The sequence below is a fragment of the Phocoena sinus genome, chromosome X, assembly GCF_008692025.1.
Source record: "Phocoena sinus isolate mPhoSin1 chromosome X, mPhoSin1.pri, whole genome shotgun sequence".
In the NCBI taxonomy this organism is placed as follows: Eukaryota; Metazoa; Chordata; class Mammalia; order Artiodactyla; family Phocoenidae; genus Phocoena; species Phocoena sinus.
In genome coordinates, this window is record NC_045784.1 from 20,038,197 (window position 1) to 20,057,233 (window position 19,037).

A 19,037-nucleotide genomic window follows, 5' to 3' on the forward strand; every position below is an offset into this window, starting at 1 on the left:
GCTAGGAGCACAGGTTCTGGAACCAGACTGCCTGGTAGAGCCCAGCTCTGTGTGGCCTCGGGCAAGTGACTTGGCTTCTCCGTGTCTCAGCTTCCTCGTCTGTAAAATGAGGCTAGTATTTGTACCTACTTTAGAGTTTCTTGTAAGGATTAAATGACTTAATCCATATAAAGGGCCTAGAACTGTGACTTGCACGTAGTAGGGGCTGTTAAATGAGTGTCTGTATTCCCATGTGCACTTGGATCACAGGCATACAGAACTCGGGCACAGCAAATGTGATTTAGGGCAAGGTGTGCGGAATAAATCCTACTGTGTTCCCTTAGCATGACTGCCATGTATCCCAGCCAAGCTCTGCAGTTACAGCTCCCTTCCCACAGAAGCAGAGAATACAAGGGCCCTCAAGGTGAACCGCTTGTCTTTTATGTCACAGAGTGACTACATTGAATGGGGAAATCATTTAGCTGCCCTACAAATCGGCAGCAAGGGATGGGCCTACAGGGGACCTGTGCACTTGGAATTGCACCTTAGTTCACTTTTTACATTTTCGAGGGGAGACCTTATACTGGGGTGGACCAGTATAAGATTTTCAGATATTTATAGACCAACTGAATCACACATAAAGAACACACAACATGTAGAAATAATGGTGGTGCTCCTCAAACTTTAGCTATATCAGAATCCCCCGGAGGGCTCGTGAAAACCCAGATTCCTAGGCCACACCCCAGAGACTGTAACTTACCATGTCTGAGAATTTTCATTTCTGACAAGTTCAAATCTGTGTTTTACATCCTTACTACCCACTTCTGATGTAAGGTTATAACATTTAATTTGAACTCTTTAGCTTAGAGGTGGCATGAGTGACTCCCTTTCCCCTCCCCCACAAAAAATAGAGACGTTTGAATCCACAGAGCTAATGTCACTTAGTACTGTCTTATTTTTGGTAATCAACACTGACTCTCATTTTTTCCCCATAGTTGCATGCTGCTGTGACCAGGATCCAGGTTCCAAGGCCTGGATTTAATTACACATTTGCTCACATATGTATCCTGAATAACGATAAGACTTGCATCGTGGACGACATAGTGCATGTCCTGGAGGAGCTAAAGAATGCTCGGGCCACCAACCGGACCAATTTTGCTATCACGTACCCGATCACTCACTTAAAGGACGGGAGGGCAGTTTACAACGGGCACCAGCTCGGAGGCGTCACCGTGCACAGCAAGGACCGAGTGAAATCCGCAGAGGCCGTCCAGCTCACCTACTACCTGCAGTCAATCAACAGTCTCAACGACATGGTGGCAGAGAGGTGGGAGTCCAGCTTCTGCGACACCGTCCGACTGTTCCAGAAATCTAACGGCAAAGTCAAAATGTACCCTTACACGTCCTCCTCACTGAGGGAAGATTTCCAGAAGACCAGCCACGTATCAGAACGCTACCTGGTCACCAGCTTGATCCTGGTGGCCACCATGGCCATCCTCTGCTGCTCCATGCAGGACTGCGTCCGCAGCAAACCCTGGCTGGGCCTGCTCGGGCTGGTGACCATAAGCCTGGCCACTCTCACTGCGGCCGGGATCATCAATCTTACTGGTGGCAAATACAATTCCACCTTCCTGGGAGTCCCTTTCGTCATGCTAGGTAATTACTACCCTTTGTTTTTCTGTTTCCTCCTTCTGGTGGTGGTGACTGGGTTCCTAAAAGGCAAGGAGAAGCCGTCTAACAAGTCTGTTTCATTTATGGCTTCCTCCTCTTGCCCAGAAGCCCTGGGGCCAGTACTATAAGGTGGTGTTGGGTCACAAGAGGCAGCTTTATCTGGTAAATGTGCCGGAAGTCCAAGGTCCTGGGTTCCAGGCCTGGTTCTCCATTAAGTAGCTGCATGGTTCTGAGCAGATATTAATCTCTGTGCTCCAGTGCCTTAGGCTGGGCTTCCCCAGAAGCAGACCCTGAGACAAGATTTAGATACAAGTACTTTGAGACCCCAGCATGGGAGTGAGGACATGAAACAGGGAAGGAAGATGATTCGGGGTATGCTAATCAGCATAAGCTGTGGGCACCTGTGGCTTAGTCCCACCGGGGACCTTTGAGAGGCCTCAGAGGTCTCCTTGAGGGGTGAGGAGGCTGAAAGCTGCGCAGTGCACCCAGAAACCCTATGTATGATTCATTGAGGGTTCTCCCCCGAGTCATTAACTCCCCAGCACTTCCCAGGGAAGACCGAGCACATTCCCGCAGCTGGAGAAATCCCTCAGGTTACCAGTATTTGGAGTAAGAAGACTTCCGTGAGCTCAAGAATGGGGAACGGGAGGGCACAGAGGTTGGGCACGAACAGTGTCCACTGGCCTCGGTTTCCCTACCCGATGGACTGAGTGGATGCGAACATCACACAGAACGATATGGTAAACGTACGAGAACTTTGAAGCCAACAAGTGAGTCACAAATAAGAAGGTAACTTTTTCCTGTCTTTGCTATGAACTCAGGAGAACGTTTTAAAATGATAGTGTGAGAATCCCACTATGTTCTCTCTTGGAGGCTGCAGGAACTTCCTGATAGAGATAATTGTCAACGTAAAGCCGTAGTGGTCATAGCATAATGTCAGTTGCTCTGTCCATCTGATTTTGAAGGCGCCATGCCCAGCAAACCTGATGGCAGAGTTCTTGTGGGCCAAGGATTCAGTTAGCTTCCCCCTCTTCTTTGGCAACTTCTCATCAATCCCTTTAGCAAAATTAAAATGTCATTTGGAATCAGATACTGACATGACAAATGAAGTGACATTTCTCATTGGCTGAGGAAAAACTATGGTGGAGTTCATTAGTATACCTTGTGTCCTGTTTGGGGGTAGTAGAGAAGAAAGGAATTTACTCGGGAAGTCTCAGCTGCACGATGGTTAAATGATAACGTGCGGGGCTGGCGGAGCCACAGAACTACGTGCGGCCTTCCATGCTCTGCGGCCTGTGGGAATTGAAACCCAGGCAATAAACACATACTAGCAGCCTTTGTGGAGAAGTGGGGCACTGTGCGGAGACTGAGCGTGCTGCGAATTTCCCAGATCGCTTTACTCATCACTGCCGAACTCAGCACGGGAGGAGGCTGCCATACTTCCTCCTGAACTCAGTCTGTTAAGATGGCAGCATCACTTGCCTCTTTAAGATAACCCCAAGACAATGTGGGTCAACTGTGGAATACAGGGCGGTTCCTTGAGGCGTGAGTAAGGACCGGTTAGGAGGAGCTTCCACGGAGGCCTGAGTCAAGATGTCAATTAAAATGTGCTGCTCATGGTTAGTCAGATGCTTGGGGGGTTGTTTTGTTTGTTTGTTTGTTAGCTTTTCATTTTAAAAATAGTGTATTTTTTGCTGTGATTGTTTTTGTGGGAGGAAGATAAGCGGGGATAAGGGTTTATGGGAAACTGAAGGGAGACAGGTTCTTAGGGGGAGGAAAAAAGGATGTCAGGGATAGAAAAAGGACTATCATTCCCGGTTTTATGATACTCTTAAGTAGTTACCAGTGAGCTCAAAGAAGGATACAATATTTAAAACTTCCTGAAAATGAACTGCATTCATAAAACAAAATTTCAATATTTAGAGGTCCTTAAAATTAATTTTTAAGTAGAACTAAGCAGTAATATTCAAAACTTCTTCAAATTCATTTCACTAAAAATCAATTTCACTATAAGTAAAATGAAATTAAGTATTCAAAACTTCTTGAATTTTATTAAGTAAAGTAAATTACAGTATTTAAAATTTCTTAAAGCTGATTTTTGTACTTTTTTAAGCTTTAAATATTGTAAGTAGAAGTCAACACAAAAAGGAATACAGCAGGTAGTGCTGGTGTGGGGAGGGATGTAAGAGATGGAAAGATGCTGTTAGCAAGGGAGACCCAGTATCGGTGAACTTCACATGAATTCAATTCAGAAAAATCTGGCATTCATCGTGAAAGAGATCAAGCGCCACAGTGCCCCGTACACCCTTGCTCGTAATTTGTGAGGAATGTTACATGCGTTGATTTGATGGCAGTTTTCCCTGCTGACAGCCAGTAGGCAACCTTTCTGTACATTTTCAGCTCAAAGAGATCTCAAATTACTTAGTCGCAACATGAAAGGAAGCTACGCACTTTAGTAGCTAAGGCCCATTTGCAATAAATACTTTGCATCACGTAATGGATGCTTAACATGCTCGTAAAGCCAACAGCGTCCGGATTTAGGATAGTTGCCCTTCTGTATTTCTCAGATAAACTCTTCGTTCTCAGATTTGATTGTAAAATGGAATGTAAGCCAGAGCATGCTCATAAATGCTGCTGCATTCAGGACCAATGTTTAATTCTGGTTTTTTGATGACCAGTCCTAAAACGCCAATAAATATTTCAAATGACCAAGAAGAAATGCAGTGCAAAGCGTTTTGCACTGTGAGGCAACAAACTTGTCCAGTTTCTAAACTAAGCAGATTTAAGCAAAACTTCTTGATTTTCTGTGATATTAATATACGATCAAATAAAACTTTTAAAACTATATGGCCTCCTTTAGAAGGAAAAGTATCTTAGAAAAAGTCTCTTTTTCCTTTCCAGACATTTCCTTGGCCGACAATAGGTCTATAATGTGATAAACAATTATAGGTTTAAAATTCAACAAACTAAACAGTCTCCGTGTGATGCCAGTCACATAAGGCCAGACCCAGCCAAATGCCAAAATGGCAGTAGATTTAGAATGGAAAATTTTAAGACCATGTGTGTCAAGCAGTATTAACCTGACAAAATTCCAGAATAGGAAAGAATTTGGATAAACTCTGAGAGTTCACCATAATGGGATGTGACTGTGTGTGTCTAGCCAAGACGGTACGTGACATCTCTGGCAATAAGAATATATCCTACACAGATGAATCATTTTGGCAATGATGTAAGCATAGATACATCAGGATTTAGAATGTTTTTAATCAGTGTCATGCATATCAGACAACCCCACTTCTGCCAAAACCCCTGTCCATATGAGTCAGATCAGTTTATTTAGAGCTGAAATTCTTAAAGGTCTGCAGTATCAGAAATGCTCATTGACATTTTTTAGTTGTTATAATTTGGAGAGGAGTTTATTTCATCCATACCCCTTATGCGTAACGTAATATCCTTTCTTTCCAAACTATGTTAACACCAGGTACCGAGGTACCTGAACTGCCATTTGTAAACATCTCACACTCATCACGTTGATCCGTTATGGCATTTCCTTTAAAGGATGAGGATTTACAACGTTGCCCTGTAGTTGGGTATGATTTAAGAAATTGGCGCAGGTTTTGCACATGCAAGCTCTCCTTACAGGCTTAATATTTCCACAGCTTTGCTGATCAGACACAAATCAGGAAAGGAATGGAATGCTGGAGAATATAGAAGGCAACAGAAGGAAGGTTTTCTTCCTTCTTCATCTGGCAGGTTTGGTGCTTCATGTACATTCTGTACAGCTTAAAGGGGGAGAAGTGAAGTTGCGGTGAAAGATACTTTGGATATTACTTTCTATGTGGTAATCTAATTTATAAGGGTTGCTTTGCATTTATTAAGATACAAGAGACTCGGAGCCCAGATGAGACGAAAACTTTTCTTCAAGAAAAATATTCTTCAAGCCCTTTCACATGTTTGGGATTCTGAGACAGTCTAATGTCAGATCCAGGGTTCCCTCTTCCTTCTACATTATCCAGCCAGGCCACTCAAATTCAAGGATAGGAAAGGAAGAAAGGATGTGATTAAATGTTAGGAGGAGACTAATAGCAAGGATGTTTGGCTTCGTTCAGGTTTCTAAGATTATCTATATTTAGCAGAAACCAGAAGATCAGGCTCAGTTCTATGAGAACTGGTTCTTATTTGCTGCCACCTAGAATCTGACGCAGTATACGGAGCTCAGGCTTATAAAGAGGTAAAAGTTCTGCGCAAGAAATTTCGTTCTAACGGAGAAATCGGAACTCTTAATTATCTTGGCTCTAAACTTAAGCAAACCTGCAAAGTTTTGCTTTCCTGGTGAGTATTCTGGTATATTTCTAAAGTCCTGAGAAATGTGGGAGGGAAAAATCAGCCAGATAATAATCAAATACAAAATTGTCAATATTCAACCATTTTTCACCTACAGAATTGGTACCAATATCTGACCATTTCTGAACGACAAAAGTGGTCATTTCTCATGGCTCAACCTACTACGTTATCGTAGAAGTCCATTATTTGCAACAACGGGACAATCTACATGATGGAGTAGAAGTATGCTAGAATGCTGTGGAAATACTCTGCTTAGATATAAATCACTAAAAGGTTCAGTAGTTTCTAGAAAAATAATTGATTTATAGGGGTTTTGTTGCTCCCACTGTTGTTTACATCTGATTTGAAATAAGAGAGTAATCTTTCAAAGTTTTTTCCTGAGTAGCTTTTTTCTAATGACCTGTGCTCACTGTGGGACTAATTTACAAGGCTACTGTGTAATCAAGTTTTGTGGCTAGTTATCGGCTTTTTATTCTTATGCTCCACCACTCCTTACAGTAAGGGGTGGGTGGGGAAAAATAGGTTTGAGGGCATGGATCAAACACGTTTTATTGTTCTATCCTTAACCGTAAAGGAAGACAAGAACGGGACTAGGGGCACAGTCCGGGAGGGCAGAGCCCGGTTAGGCAGAGGAATGCAAGGGTGCTTCATCTCTGACCCAGGTCTCTTGGGTATCCTCTGGGTGGTCTAGCCAACTAGTCTAGGGAATAGGAGAGTGGCCAATTCCATGAAGGTCTGGCAGCTGGAAGCAACAGCTGGAAGGACATTGAGCTGGTTAAAAAAAAAAAAAAAAAAAAGACCATGAGGAGAGACACCTAGTTTGTTGTTGCATTTGGATTAGCATCTCAGAAAGTCACTGCTGGGGCCCGGCAGTGTTGACCACATGGGTCTACAGTAGCTCACAACGCAAGCAGATTCATAGTCATTGTCAAGGATACCCTGCATCTCACCTAGGCTACTTCACCAGCCAAGAACCAAAGTGTAGATGGAACTTAAGGGAGGGATTCTAGCCCCTTCTCTGCACTGACTGGTGTAGCAGCACTAACATTTCTCTTCCTCACCAGTAAAATAAATTTCATATCAACTTACTAGTCATCTTGTGTGTATGTGTATGCATGTGTGTGTGTATGTGGGTACATGTGTGTGTGTCTCTGTGTAATCTGGGTGCATAATGCATATTATATATCACATTACCTATATTATATATCATATGTAATATGATATATTATGCAGTAAGTTCATGTTTATATACATTTTTATGTGTTTATAACCTTACATATATTATTTAAATGTCTGAATAGAAATACTATATACTTCTCTCTATATTACATAGTATATATTCACACATTTTACATGTAAATATATAAAATGTGTTTGAATAAGATATGCCACATATACATATATTTATATATTACATATGTCTTCTATATGAAGAGATATTACACAATGACCATATCATATATTATGGGCCACAGTTGTACACACTGATTTTATATAGTGCATGTGCGCGTGTACACATACACACAGAGTATGTAAATACTTTATCTTTAAACAAGGAAGAGCTATTAGCCAATTCATTTCTTGGACTCTTATTTGCACCTCTCGAATGAAGGAAAATCATTTCTCACGTTAAAACCCAATGCTGTGATTAGAATTACCAAAATGTGACAAGCCTCTGGTAGAAAGAGTAAGATGTGTATATTCGCCCCGATGTGAGCATCTGTCTTAACTTAAACAGAGTACACCTTTACTCTCACTCTTAACTGTCAGACAAAACAGGCCGTGATAAACCAAACAATTCAGCGTAGAAAGTAAATGTTCGTAACAGGCAAAGTGTAAATGTAACCCAATTAATGAACTTCTCCCTTAAAACAGATGTTACTCAGGCCAGACATATATACACTTTAAATTTCTTCTCAGAAAAACAAAAATCATGAATTTATGTGGATGTCATGGAAGGAAAAGCTTTCTATAAACATGAGCTACTTAGTGAAACTTGTCTAAGAATAAAATATGTTTTAAGCAGATTTTTCTCATGCATTCATCATACGCCATGGATTTTCTAGAAGAATGTAGTGATTTTATTTCCATATATGAAATCTGGCACTGGCCAGGCATGCTATAAACGGCTTCAGTGTCTCCTGATATTAAATGTTTTCCCATTGAAACTGGAAGCCATCTCATTTTACCTCCTCCACCTTCTTAGTTATTCCTTACTTTTAGGAACTCAGGATGAGGAAATCCTGCTAGGATTAAAGGATTAAGATGTGAGGAGCACCCAGAGGCATGAGCCTCTGCGCTGTGGTTCTGTGTGCTGGGGAAGGCAGGAGAATCTGGGCCTGAAGAAAAATCTGCCTTACAAAGTCCAAATGTACAAAGTAGATCGATTTGCCTGTGATATTCATTGGCCAAAAAAAAATAAATAAATAAACAAATCACCCAGACTGCCTCTGATGGCAAAACCATTAAATACGTTTAAAATATAAGTGACTTCATGAACAACTTTCCGGAAGTGTATCTACTGGGTAAAGTTAGGTTAACTCTCAACTATTCACTTGTCGATTCCTGCGTCGGTGGATTGTAAACAATCCCAAAGGCTTTGGTCAGGTCCCAGAAAAGAGTCTGGGTGAGAGTGAGATTTAATCTGTGAGTATTCCTGAGACTCACCCTAAGTGACTGGAGGATTTTCCACCATTAGTGTTATTTATCACCTGTGCTGCCTTGTCTCTTCATTGCCTCCAAAGCCTGCAAGCTAACTGCACATAAAGATAGAAAATTCTTTGGAAGAGAAGAAAAATGATTAGCCTAAATCCTTCGGTATTTGACTTTACTAGATGAAAATCCCAAAGACTACTGCTAATAAAATTTAAATTGCACTCCTGGTATAAACTGTATCTGAACACTGGTGAAGAGCTCTACTGTCCTTATCCCAGGGCCTGGCTAAAAGCCTGCACTGTCACAGAGCATCCACTCATGAATAATCAGAACTTGGACCTGTGTGTGTGTCTTGACACACTGATAGGCACGTGTTCATAGGCACGTAACTATACAGACATGCGATGAACCAAAACAAACATCTTGAATGTGCTTTTCAAAGACTAAGTGAATACTTTAAAAGCTTCTTTATCTTCAGAATTTGATAGAATCGGTATGTATTGTTTAGCAGTTCCCTCTGGCAATTCATCAGCCTTAACCACTGTGGCTGTAAGAGAGGGAGCGCGCTAGGATGCTGGTCAGTTCCTGGCAGGCTCACTACCACGCAGCAGTCTTTGACTTCCAGGTCTCAGGCTGCCCCAGGTCCTGGACCTGCCCCTTGGATGATGAGCCCAGGCTCCCATTACGTGCAGGGCTCCTGGTCACCAAGGGCTAAATCTATTTGTTGACACCAAAGAAAGGAGGCAGCTGCTGAGAGAGGAAAGTGAAGAGGAACAGAATGTACCAAAATCTTTCTGCCCCGCCTTTCCTTGGTTTTCATTGGCCCAGTTTCTGAAATGGATGTAAAAACAAAGACCTGGGCTGGCTGGAGGAAAAACTGGGAAGGAGTTAGTCTCTGTGAGATCCTCCTTGCCTATGATCTCCTCAGCACTCCCTCCCCATCTCGGTTCTCTGTCCCATTCCCCAGACCAAAGGGAAGCTGCTTCAGTAGACACACTATTCCAGAGGGGACTGCATTTAAAAGAATACCCTTGAAGGCCAAACCACAGGGAATTCAGTTGTGATGATGGGCAGAGCAGACACTCTTGGGGGGCAGAGCATTCCTCATGTCCTACGGCTCTTGGAACATGTCTCCCCTTGAGTCCAGGCCAGAAAACAGGGGCTCCACAGTTCCGCTTTCCATTAGGGTAATAGACCAACCTCTTCAACATAAATACCCAGCTGTGAATCAGCTCTGGTGCCAGCTAGGCCGTCCAGGCTATTCATCCCTGGGAGGCGCCCGCAGCTATGCCGGCACTCATCTCTCCCTTGATTGACTGAGCTTCAGTAAGGAGGCCCAGTTACGGTGTTAGCAGTTGTCCCTGAAATCCAAAGAGCTCTTTGAAGACAGTGCACAACTGCCATTTGGAGTCTAGGGTGTAGGCATCTGCTAGAGGGGTGTGGCTTGAGAATCAAGAATCTAGCCTATCAGGAATGAAGGTGGGGGCCTTTGCAGGCCAGGCCAACAATGACTAGCAACAAACGCTGAGTGATCAGGTAAAACAGATTCTTTCTCAGGGCTTCCTCTTCTGGCCTCTGTATCTGTATGCACACCCCTGTAGCGAGAGGAATGAAGGAGAAGCATAAGCCCCTGTGAATAAAATCAGAATCCTCTGGGACTGCCCCCAGAACCAAGAACATGTGATGTGCAAAAAGAGTCAGGACTCAATAAAAATGATCAAACTACAGAAGGATAAGGCATTTAAAATGCAGCAACAGATCTCAAGAGACAGGCGAACAGCTTACTTCCACCTCTCCTTGAGTTTGATTATTTTCATTCTGGACCCTCAAATGCCTTATTCTTTTCACCTAATAGCTCTGTTAACTCAAAGTCCTTTCCTCGATTAGCTTCTAAGATCATCCAACAGCAAGGTAAGAAAAGGATTCTTACTGTATTTTCCAACAAGAGTCAGGGTCAGATAATATCATTAGAAAACATCACACCAAGTGTAAAAAAGGACTGCAAAACAGATTTAATTCAAATCCTACTATATGAGTAATTCTAATCCTGCTCTATGCATCTTTATCTTCTTACCATATTTAATGACTCAGTACCAAAGCCCTGTTTTAAAACTTTTTTTTTCTTTCTAGCAAGAAAACACATAGAATTCCATTTGCCATTTTCAGTGAAACTCTAAAGTGTGCTTTGCCCACCAGAACTTATTCTACATGGCCCCAGATGAAATGGTCAGTATTGTTTCCCCAGGATGCAGATGCCTCGGAAGTACTTTTTTTACCCTCATTTCAAGGGATCAGTTATTTTTTTATTTTATTTTATTTTTGCGGTACGCGGGACTCTCACTGTCGTGGCCTCTCCCGTTGCGGAGCACAGGCTCCGGACGCACAGGCTCAGCGGCCATGGCTCACGGGCCCAGCCGCTCCGCGGCATGCGGGATCTTCCCGGACCGGGGCACGAACCCGTGTCCCCTGCATCGGCAGGCGGACTCTCAACCACTGCGCCACCAGGAAAGCCCGGGATCAGTTATTTTAATCAAAGATCAGCTGGTCCTTCCTGAGAACACAGTGGCAACAAACTTAATAAATAGTCTGCCCTGGTAAGACTAGACATTAACTATCTAAAACATAGTTAACAACAGTATGCCAGTCAACGAGTGCACTTTTTACTTCACGTCTGGGGAGTTTAGGTGCCTCCAATTGAATAGGGGCCACGGTGCTAGTTATCAAATTGACAGTCCTGACCTGACCTCTAAAGGTGGCTGTAAAGCAGCGCCTAGTAAATTAAGATAAACGCCAAATCTCTCTGAGGAAACAGGCCTATATCGTGACTATGAAATGGGCATTCGGGTTTGAGGCCAAGACTTCACAATACATATATAAATACCAGCCTGGGCACGAGGGGAGACAAGCCCTCAATGACTGAACACAAGGTAACGGTGGCTCACTTTACTCAGTATTACGATTGGCTGGAGATTTTAAATTCATTTTTAAAAACCAGACTATTGTACCACAGGGTAAAGATTTTATTATCCTCGGTAATGGGATCGACTATGCCAAGGTGTAGAAGCAGAAAATGAGATCTGCCGATCTCAGTGCCGAGACAGGGGGTGATAGAAAGCCACAACAGGTCACTTTGTGGGTCTTTTCAATGTTGCAGCGGCCTGGAAACCTGGGGAGGCCCGTCCAGGAAATGTCTGGCTCCAACTAGGAAAGATGGGAGAAGTTCAACTAGATCTGGTTTTAGGCAGTAGAATAAAGTCAAAACGGGCGCTTACTGTACCTGTGCTGTTCCAAGGTTACTGGAATACTAACCTCAAGGAGCCAAAGGCACTAAGTAGTTCAGGAGAGAGGTTACTGATCTGGCCCGGTCCCTCAGAGGCCATTGCCAAAGAGTGCAGAGAAGCCAGCAGAGTCACCGCCTGCCTGAGACGCCATCCATAAACAACCAAAACGGGTCAAACACCCCCGAAGACAAGAGACACGCCACAAACCTTCAACCTGAATTTTCATTTTTATCCACTGAGTTCATATGAATCTTGTTCCTTCTTCCATCCTTCCTGTTCACTGAAACTTGTCCCTACTTATTTTGCTTCCCTCTGTTTCGCAGATTTATTGCTTCCTGCATTGATATTTGGGGAAGAAGAAAAAAGAGGCTGTGATTTAGGTTCCTGTGAAGGCTCAGATTAAATACAGTGCTTCTTTCTCCCTAAGGCCTTCTACTTGGCCAAGCTTAAATGAGGTGATGAGCCGTTAACTCAGAACCCTCTGCCCACCGCCTTAGTCTGTGCTGACCTCCAGCCAGACTCGTGGGGATGACAAGCAAAATGATGAGTGGCCAGGCATCCTCTCTGGAGTGTTCCACCAACCAAGGCAAACAAATACTCTGCAAACTGCACCAACAACCCTAAACTATCAATGTGCATAATCCCCAAAAGACATAGGCACACGTCTACTCAGATTTTTATAGGCAAAAGTCCACCCAGCTTTCTTGAGCCAGAAGGAAGCCATGAAGATCTCAGCTCCTCTGTCTTCCCTCTATCCCTTAACATTTATGATTCACTAAAACACGAGTTTCTCTCTCCACAGGAGAAATCAGTGACATTGACTGTCACCTGTCACCCCTAGGACGGGTTATATTTCCTTTGACCCAGTAGTTCCCCAGGACCAAGGTGTTTCCCCTCTTTAGAGAGATTAGCCTTTAAAATTTTTGATCTGGTCTTTTTCTGCCCCCTCAGGTCATGGATTATATGGGACTTTTGAAATGTTATCCTCCTGGAGGAAAACTAGAGAAGACCAACACGTTAAAGAGAGAACTGCAGCAGTCTATGCAGACTCCATGCTCTCCTTTTCTCTCACCACTGCCATGTACCTGGTCACCTTTGGCATAGGGGCCAGCCCTTTCACGAACATTGAGGCAGCCAGGATTTTCTGCTGCAATTCCTGTATCGCAATCTTCTTCAACTACCTCTATGTACTCTCGTTTTATGGTTCCAGCCTGGTATTCACTGGCTACATAGAAAACAATTACCAGCATAGTATCTTCTGTAGGAAAGTCCCAAAGCCCGAGGCATTGCAGGAGAAGCCCGCATGGTACAGGTTTCTCCTGACGGCCAGGTTCAGCGAGGACACAACTGACGGCGAGGAAGCGAACACTTACGAGAGTCACCTATTGGTATGTTTCCTCAAACGCTATTACTGTGACTGGATAACCAACACCTATGTCAAGCCTTTTGTAGTTCTCTTTTACCTTATTTATATTTCCTTTGCCTTAATGGGCTATCTGCAGGTCAGTGAAGGGTCAGACCTTAGTAACATCGTAGCAACGGCGACACAAACCATTGAGTACACTACTGCCCAGCAAAAGTACTTTAGCAACTACAGTCCGGTGATTGGGTTTTACATATACGAGTCTATAGAATACTGGAACACTAGTGTCCAAGAAGACGTGCTAGAATACACCAAGGGGTTTGTGCGAATATCCTGGTTTGAGAGCTATTTAAATTACCTTCGGAAACTCAACGTGACCACTGGCTTGCCTAAGAAAAATTTCACAGACATGTTGAGAAATTCCTTCCTGAAAGCCCCCCAATTTTCACATTTTCAAGAGGATATCATCTTCTCTAAAAAGTACAACGATGAGGTTGATGTAGTGGCCTCCAGAATGTTTTTGGTGGCCAAGACCATGGAAACGAACAGAGAAGAACTCTATGATCTCCTGGAGACCCTGAGGAGACTTTCTGTCACCTCCAAGGTGAAGTTCATCGTCTTCAATCCGTCCTTCGTGTACATGGATCGATACGCCTCCTCTCTGGGAGCCCCCCTGCACAACTCCTGCATCAGTGCTTTGTTCCTGCTCTTCTTCTCGGCATTCCTGGTGGCAGATTCTCTGATTAATGTCTGGCTCACTCTAACGGTTGTGTCCGTGGAGTTTGGAGTTATAGGTTTCATGACATTATGGAAAGTAGAACTGGACTGCATCTCTGTGCTATGCTTAATTTACGGAATTAACTACACAATTGACAACTGTGCTCCACTATTATCCACCTTTGTTCTGGGCAAGGATTTCACAAGAACGAAGTGGGTAAAAAATGCCCTGGAAGTGCATGGGGTAGCTATTTTACAGAGTTACCTCTGCTATCTTGTTGGTCTGATTCCTCTTGCAGCTGTGCCTTCAAATCTGACCTGTACACTGTTCAGGTGCTTGTTTTTAATAGCATTTGTCACCTTCTTTCACTGCTTTGCCATTTTACCTGTGATACTGACTTTCCTGCCACCCTCTAAGAAAAAAAGGAAAGAGAAGAAAAATCCTGAAAATCGGGAGGAAATTGAGTGTGTAGAAATGGTGGATATCGATAGTACCAGAGTGGTTGACCAAATTACAACAGTGTGATAGCATCTGCTTGTTATATTTTCACCCTAGGTCTTATCAAGAGCAAAGGGATGATGTTAATGGAAACAAAGTGAAAGTTTTTCTTTGGTTTTTAAGAATAAGAAATAGGCATTGCCAAAAAAAAGTAAAGGACAAGGTGGGGAAATGGGCATTGCAAATTTTCAATCTTTAAAACAAAAGGCTGTCATCAGAGAAAATTTACACACACACACACACACACACACACACACACACACACACCCTGGGAGACTCACAGTCTCTTAAACTAAGATCAAATAAGCAAAAGCTTATTAGCAAGCAGAATCCTCTTTTATTCACACTGCAGATGTTGCTGGTATTGTGACAAAAACCTCCTGATTGAAAGGTCAGCTGCCAAGGCAGAAATAGCTTTGAGCATTGCTCAAACAATAAAGCTTCCAGAACTTCTGCAGAGCGGTAGCTCCAAGCAGGGTCTGTGGTTTAAGGTCTAAGGTCTTTGCCATCTCATCTATCCCCCCACCACCCCAAGGAGATGTTTGTGAAAGTTCTGGCCACCAAAAGCAAGCCAGAACCTCAGAGACAGACACATGGCGGAATGGCCATCACCCATGGACTGAGACTGAGTCACCTCTAAACTCACCCAGGTGAGGCAGTTTTGTTGTCCAGAATGAATTTATCATACGCCCCACCCACCCACCATCGATATACTTTTAACATTGGTATGGTTTGGTTAATGTACCTTTAAACCAATGACAGCTCCAGCAATGCAGAGTTAAGGCAATTCTATTTCGGTATATCTTGTTGCTTGTCACCAAATGGATCTGCTTCATTAGTTACAGCTCTTGGCAAGAGGCTCTGAGTACCCAAAACCACAGAGCCAAACCCAAATACCTGGCATGATGAAGGAAAAGCAGGTGTCTACTTGAACCCACAGATAGTATTTCCATTTTGACAAAAAAAAAAAAAAAAAAAAAAAGGCCAGCTGGTACAGCTGTTTGCGGTTTGGCTCTACATGCATTTTTTTTTTTTTTTTGCATGGATGCCCAGAAATAACATCTGCCCACACATAGCTGAGGAAGGAGAAATGAACACTGACATGGTTATCTGCCACAGCTTCCCACTTGTAGTGCCAGTCTGCCTTCGCTCAGGAGACATGCTTGCTCAGAGATACAGAGAAGAAAAGTCCTGAAACTTCGTAAGTCCTGAAACTGAGAACTTCAGGCAGACATAAAGGGCTGAAAGTGAGATAAATGGAAATGACTGGAAGATGTAATCACCACCATAAATCTATCAACGATGACAGTCAAGCTTTCCTGCTAACCTGGCTGCACTTTCATCTTCCTGGTCCCCACGCCCCCCCACCTTCGTTGGTACCCCTCTACTTCCTTGCACGGCCCTTCTGTACATTATCGAGCCTAGATGTTTATACTGTTGACTTGCAGTATCTACAGGATCTAAACAGAAATGGTTTGATCTGAAGAGGCTGTGTATGTTGCCCCCGACCCCTGCATTTCTTTAAGTCTATAAAAATGAAGCTAAAACCTGGTCACACTTGAGGTAAATGTCTACAGTATTTTTCCCTTTTAGAGACGTAGCTTATTTAGACATCTGTAGTGGTAAGCATTTCCCCAAAGCACCTTACCTTTCTGGACCTTAGCGGATGTACTGTGCAACTTCCCCATCCCCTGCAGAGGAGGAAACTGAGACCTAGGAGAATAAAGTGACTCACCCAGGGTCACACCATTGGAGGGTTTCCATCATTTTAGCATGCCTAAGACAGGGCAGGCCAATTTTAGATCTTCTCATAAGAGGGCTACTACTCCCTTCAAAGTACATTTCCAAGGAAGAAACATAGGACTTATTGGCCATAAGGCAGACTTTTTTTTAATGTCTGGGTAATGTTTGGGATTTAGGTTTATCATTGTCTTTCCAGACAGCAAAAATTCCCAAATGATTCAGATGTAACTACACCAAGTGCAAACCTGTGCTTTCTATTTCATGTACTGTTGTTCACACAGTTCTAAATATATGTGCAGGGGATCACAGCTAGTGCATTACACACTTGTTCAATCTCTCCTGCAAACACACTAAGTGATCATACCAATGTGTTATGCACTCAACTAGAAGATAATGAGCTTTAATCTAAGGACAAATGCAATCCTCGAAAAAGGGCAAGTTCGCATAATAGATCTGCGATCAATTCTCTCTCCAAGGGGCCTGCAACTAGGCTATCATTGATAAAACATAGCTGAAGAGGGGATTGGTTTTATTCTTAAATCATATGTTGCTAAATCATTTTCTGAAGAGCGTGTTCTAAATCAGCCATTGATTTAGTGCCAGCCACGTGGAGCACCTTGGGTTACAGTGACTCCACAAAACTGATACAACACATACCAATTAAGCAGATTTTGTTGAGAATTTAACCATTCAGTTTGGTCAACCAGAATGACTTACTGTGGAACTTTATTTTATGACAGATAGTAGTTTTCCCTCCTGATTGGGTCTCTGCACACCTTGGCATATTGTATATTTAAATGAAGGGCATTTTCAGACTTGTCAACTTCTCTTTTCAGCACCTGAAATCAAAGCTTATGGAATTCTGACTGTGGAATGAATGAATTATTCTGGGGGGAGTCTGCATGCCAAGATTGACTACTTATTATTTATTGTTAGATCATTATTACTTATTTGTTAATATTCATTATTAATAACTGCTCTGATAGCATTGGTTTAGCCCCACCATGGAGAAGACATTTTGAAAATAGGTCAGAATCACATCCCCCCAAAATTTAAGTCTTTACTTCATGAAGTTTTACTTTTTCAATTGCTATAAAGAGGGAAGAACGATCCTAGCAAACACTTGCAAAAGTTTTATTTTTCAATTAATTCCAACCAAGACGTTAATGTCCACTTTACCAAAGAAACTTATTCGGTTGGTTTTGAGTTGGTATTTATTGTTTGTTTACCAAAGAAAATATTCCATTCATCAAAAATATTTCCCCTGCTCAACTAAAAAAAAAAAAAACTGATACTTGGGCTTTCTTGGCCATTCGTAAAGAAAAAAAGAAAAGTCAGGGTAAAGGAAATGACATCCTCTCATTGAGTTAAACTCAGCAGAAGATGTAAATTCACAAGAAGCTTGGGGTTTGCAAGAAAGAAAATGACACTTGAAATAGGGCATTATTGTTAAGTCCTATAGCAATGGCCCAATGAATAGCATGAGGGCTCCTCGGGCTAAAAGGAGCATATTTGTTGCACAGAAAAAATAAGATAATCGTTGATGAAACTCCTTCGCCATTGTTCCAGCTCATAAGTTTAGTTTGGGGTTTGGGGGGGGTTTAGGTTTTGGGGTTTTGCTTTGCTTTGGTTTGTGACATTTGTTTGTGTTTGCTTGTTTTGCTCCTACCTTTTCTACCATTTCTACCCCCTCAATGTTCAGGCAGAAGGGAGCTGACCAGATGCCATCCTCCATGGCTACACTTATTTGTGCAATATGCTGCTCTGAACAAGGCCCTTGACAACCCTTTTATTTTAACTAACCACCACCCAATTGTTCTAAGTGGCATTCTGGGACCATTACATCACTTTCCTCCAGCCCCAGCAATGGAGCGTGGCTGTGTCTATCTCAAGAACGAGTGGGCTGGGCAGCCGCCCTGGGGGTGTGGCATGAGTCAGAGCCTCTTGGACACAAATGATATCCTCCTTATAATGGCTTTTTATTCCTTCGGATCCTATTAAAGTAGCCCTGCAGCTTATAGTAGTGTTTGATCTCTGTGAATCTCTGTTTTCTCATCTGTAAAATGGCGATAATAACAGTAACTATCTTTCAATTCAGCAAATACTTACTGAGTGCCTAATATCACCCAGATACTGTTCTAGAGACTGGGGACAGCAGTAAACAAATCACATTAAAAAAAAATCTGCCCTCGAGAGCCTACATTTGAGTGATATCGTGGGTTTACTGTAAGGATTAACATGAGAAGATGTTCAGAGAGCACTCGTGGCAAGGCCCGGCATAGAGAAGGAACTCAAGACATTATTATTTGTAATCTGTCCATCCCACACAGTAGCACTAGAGCTCAGGATGGAAAGCTACAGAGAAGCAGATTTGTGCAGATCAGAGCCCAGGATTAGGGCTATGTAAAAACGCAGAGTTGTCCTGGTCATTTTAAGACATTCAAAATTTGGCTGGATCATCAGTTAGTGGAGTGAGTGTGAAGGTGGCACAAGCCCTAGATGGTGGAGTTGGATTGTAATCCTTGAAAGAAAGGGATACAGGCAGTTGGGAATGGAGTGGGGAGGGGAGGGCGCTTATTTCATTACTATGCCCAGCTTGTCTGAAGACATTTGAACATTCCTTTGGGGTAATTTGCTTTTAAGTCTGTGCTACATAAAAAGCACCAGGTATTTAAAGACAAAGTTCCTATTTTTTTAAAGCATGGTAAATCTGCAACACGAAGGAAAATATTAAATTAGTACTACCAGATTCTCTGGCAAAGAACTGAGAATGGCTTCAGCCAAC

The 19,037-nt window shown here is 42.8% G+C and overlaps 1 protein-coding gene across 4 annotated transcripts in view; it reads left to right on the plus strand.

Annotated features, from left to right (window-relative positions):
• PTCHD1 (patched domain containing 1) overlaps positions 1-19,037 on the plus strand; it is a 55,656-nt gene that overhangs the window by 35,764 nt on the left and 855 nt on the right. Inside the window, exons 2-3 of one of the 4 annotated variants that reach the window (XR_004348075.1) lie at positions 975-1,635; positions 12,882-15,159. Coding sequence is in view for 3 of the 4 variants with exons in the window: in XM_032619959.1 (XP_032475850.1) it covers positions 975-1,635; positions 12,882-14,536 (2,316 nt within the window). In the remaining variant the exon portion in view is untranslated. Of the gene's footprint in view, positions 1-974; positions 1,636-12,881 lie in introns of all 4 variants that reach the window. The other 3 variants (XM_032619959.1, XM_032619958.1, XM_032619960.1) reach the window with 3 other exon arrangements.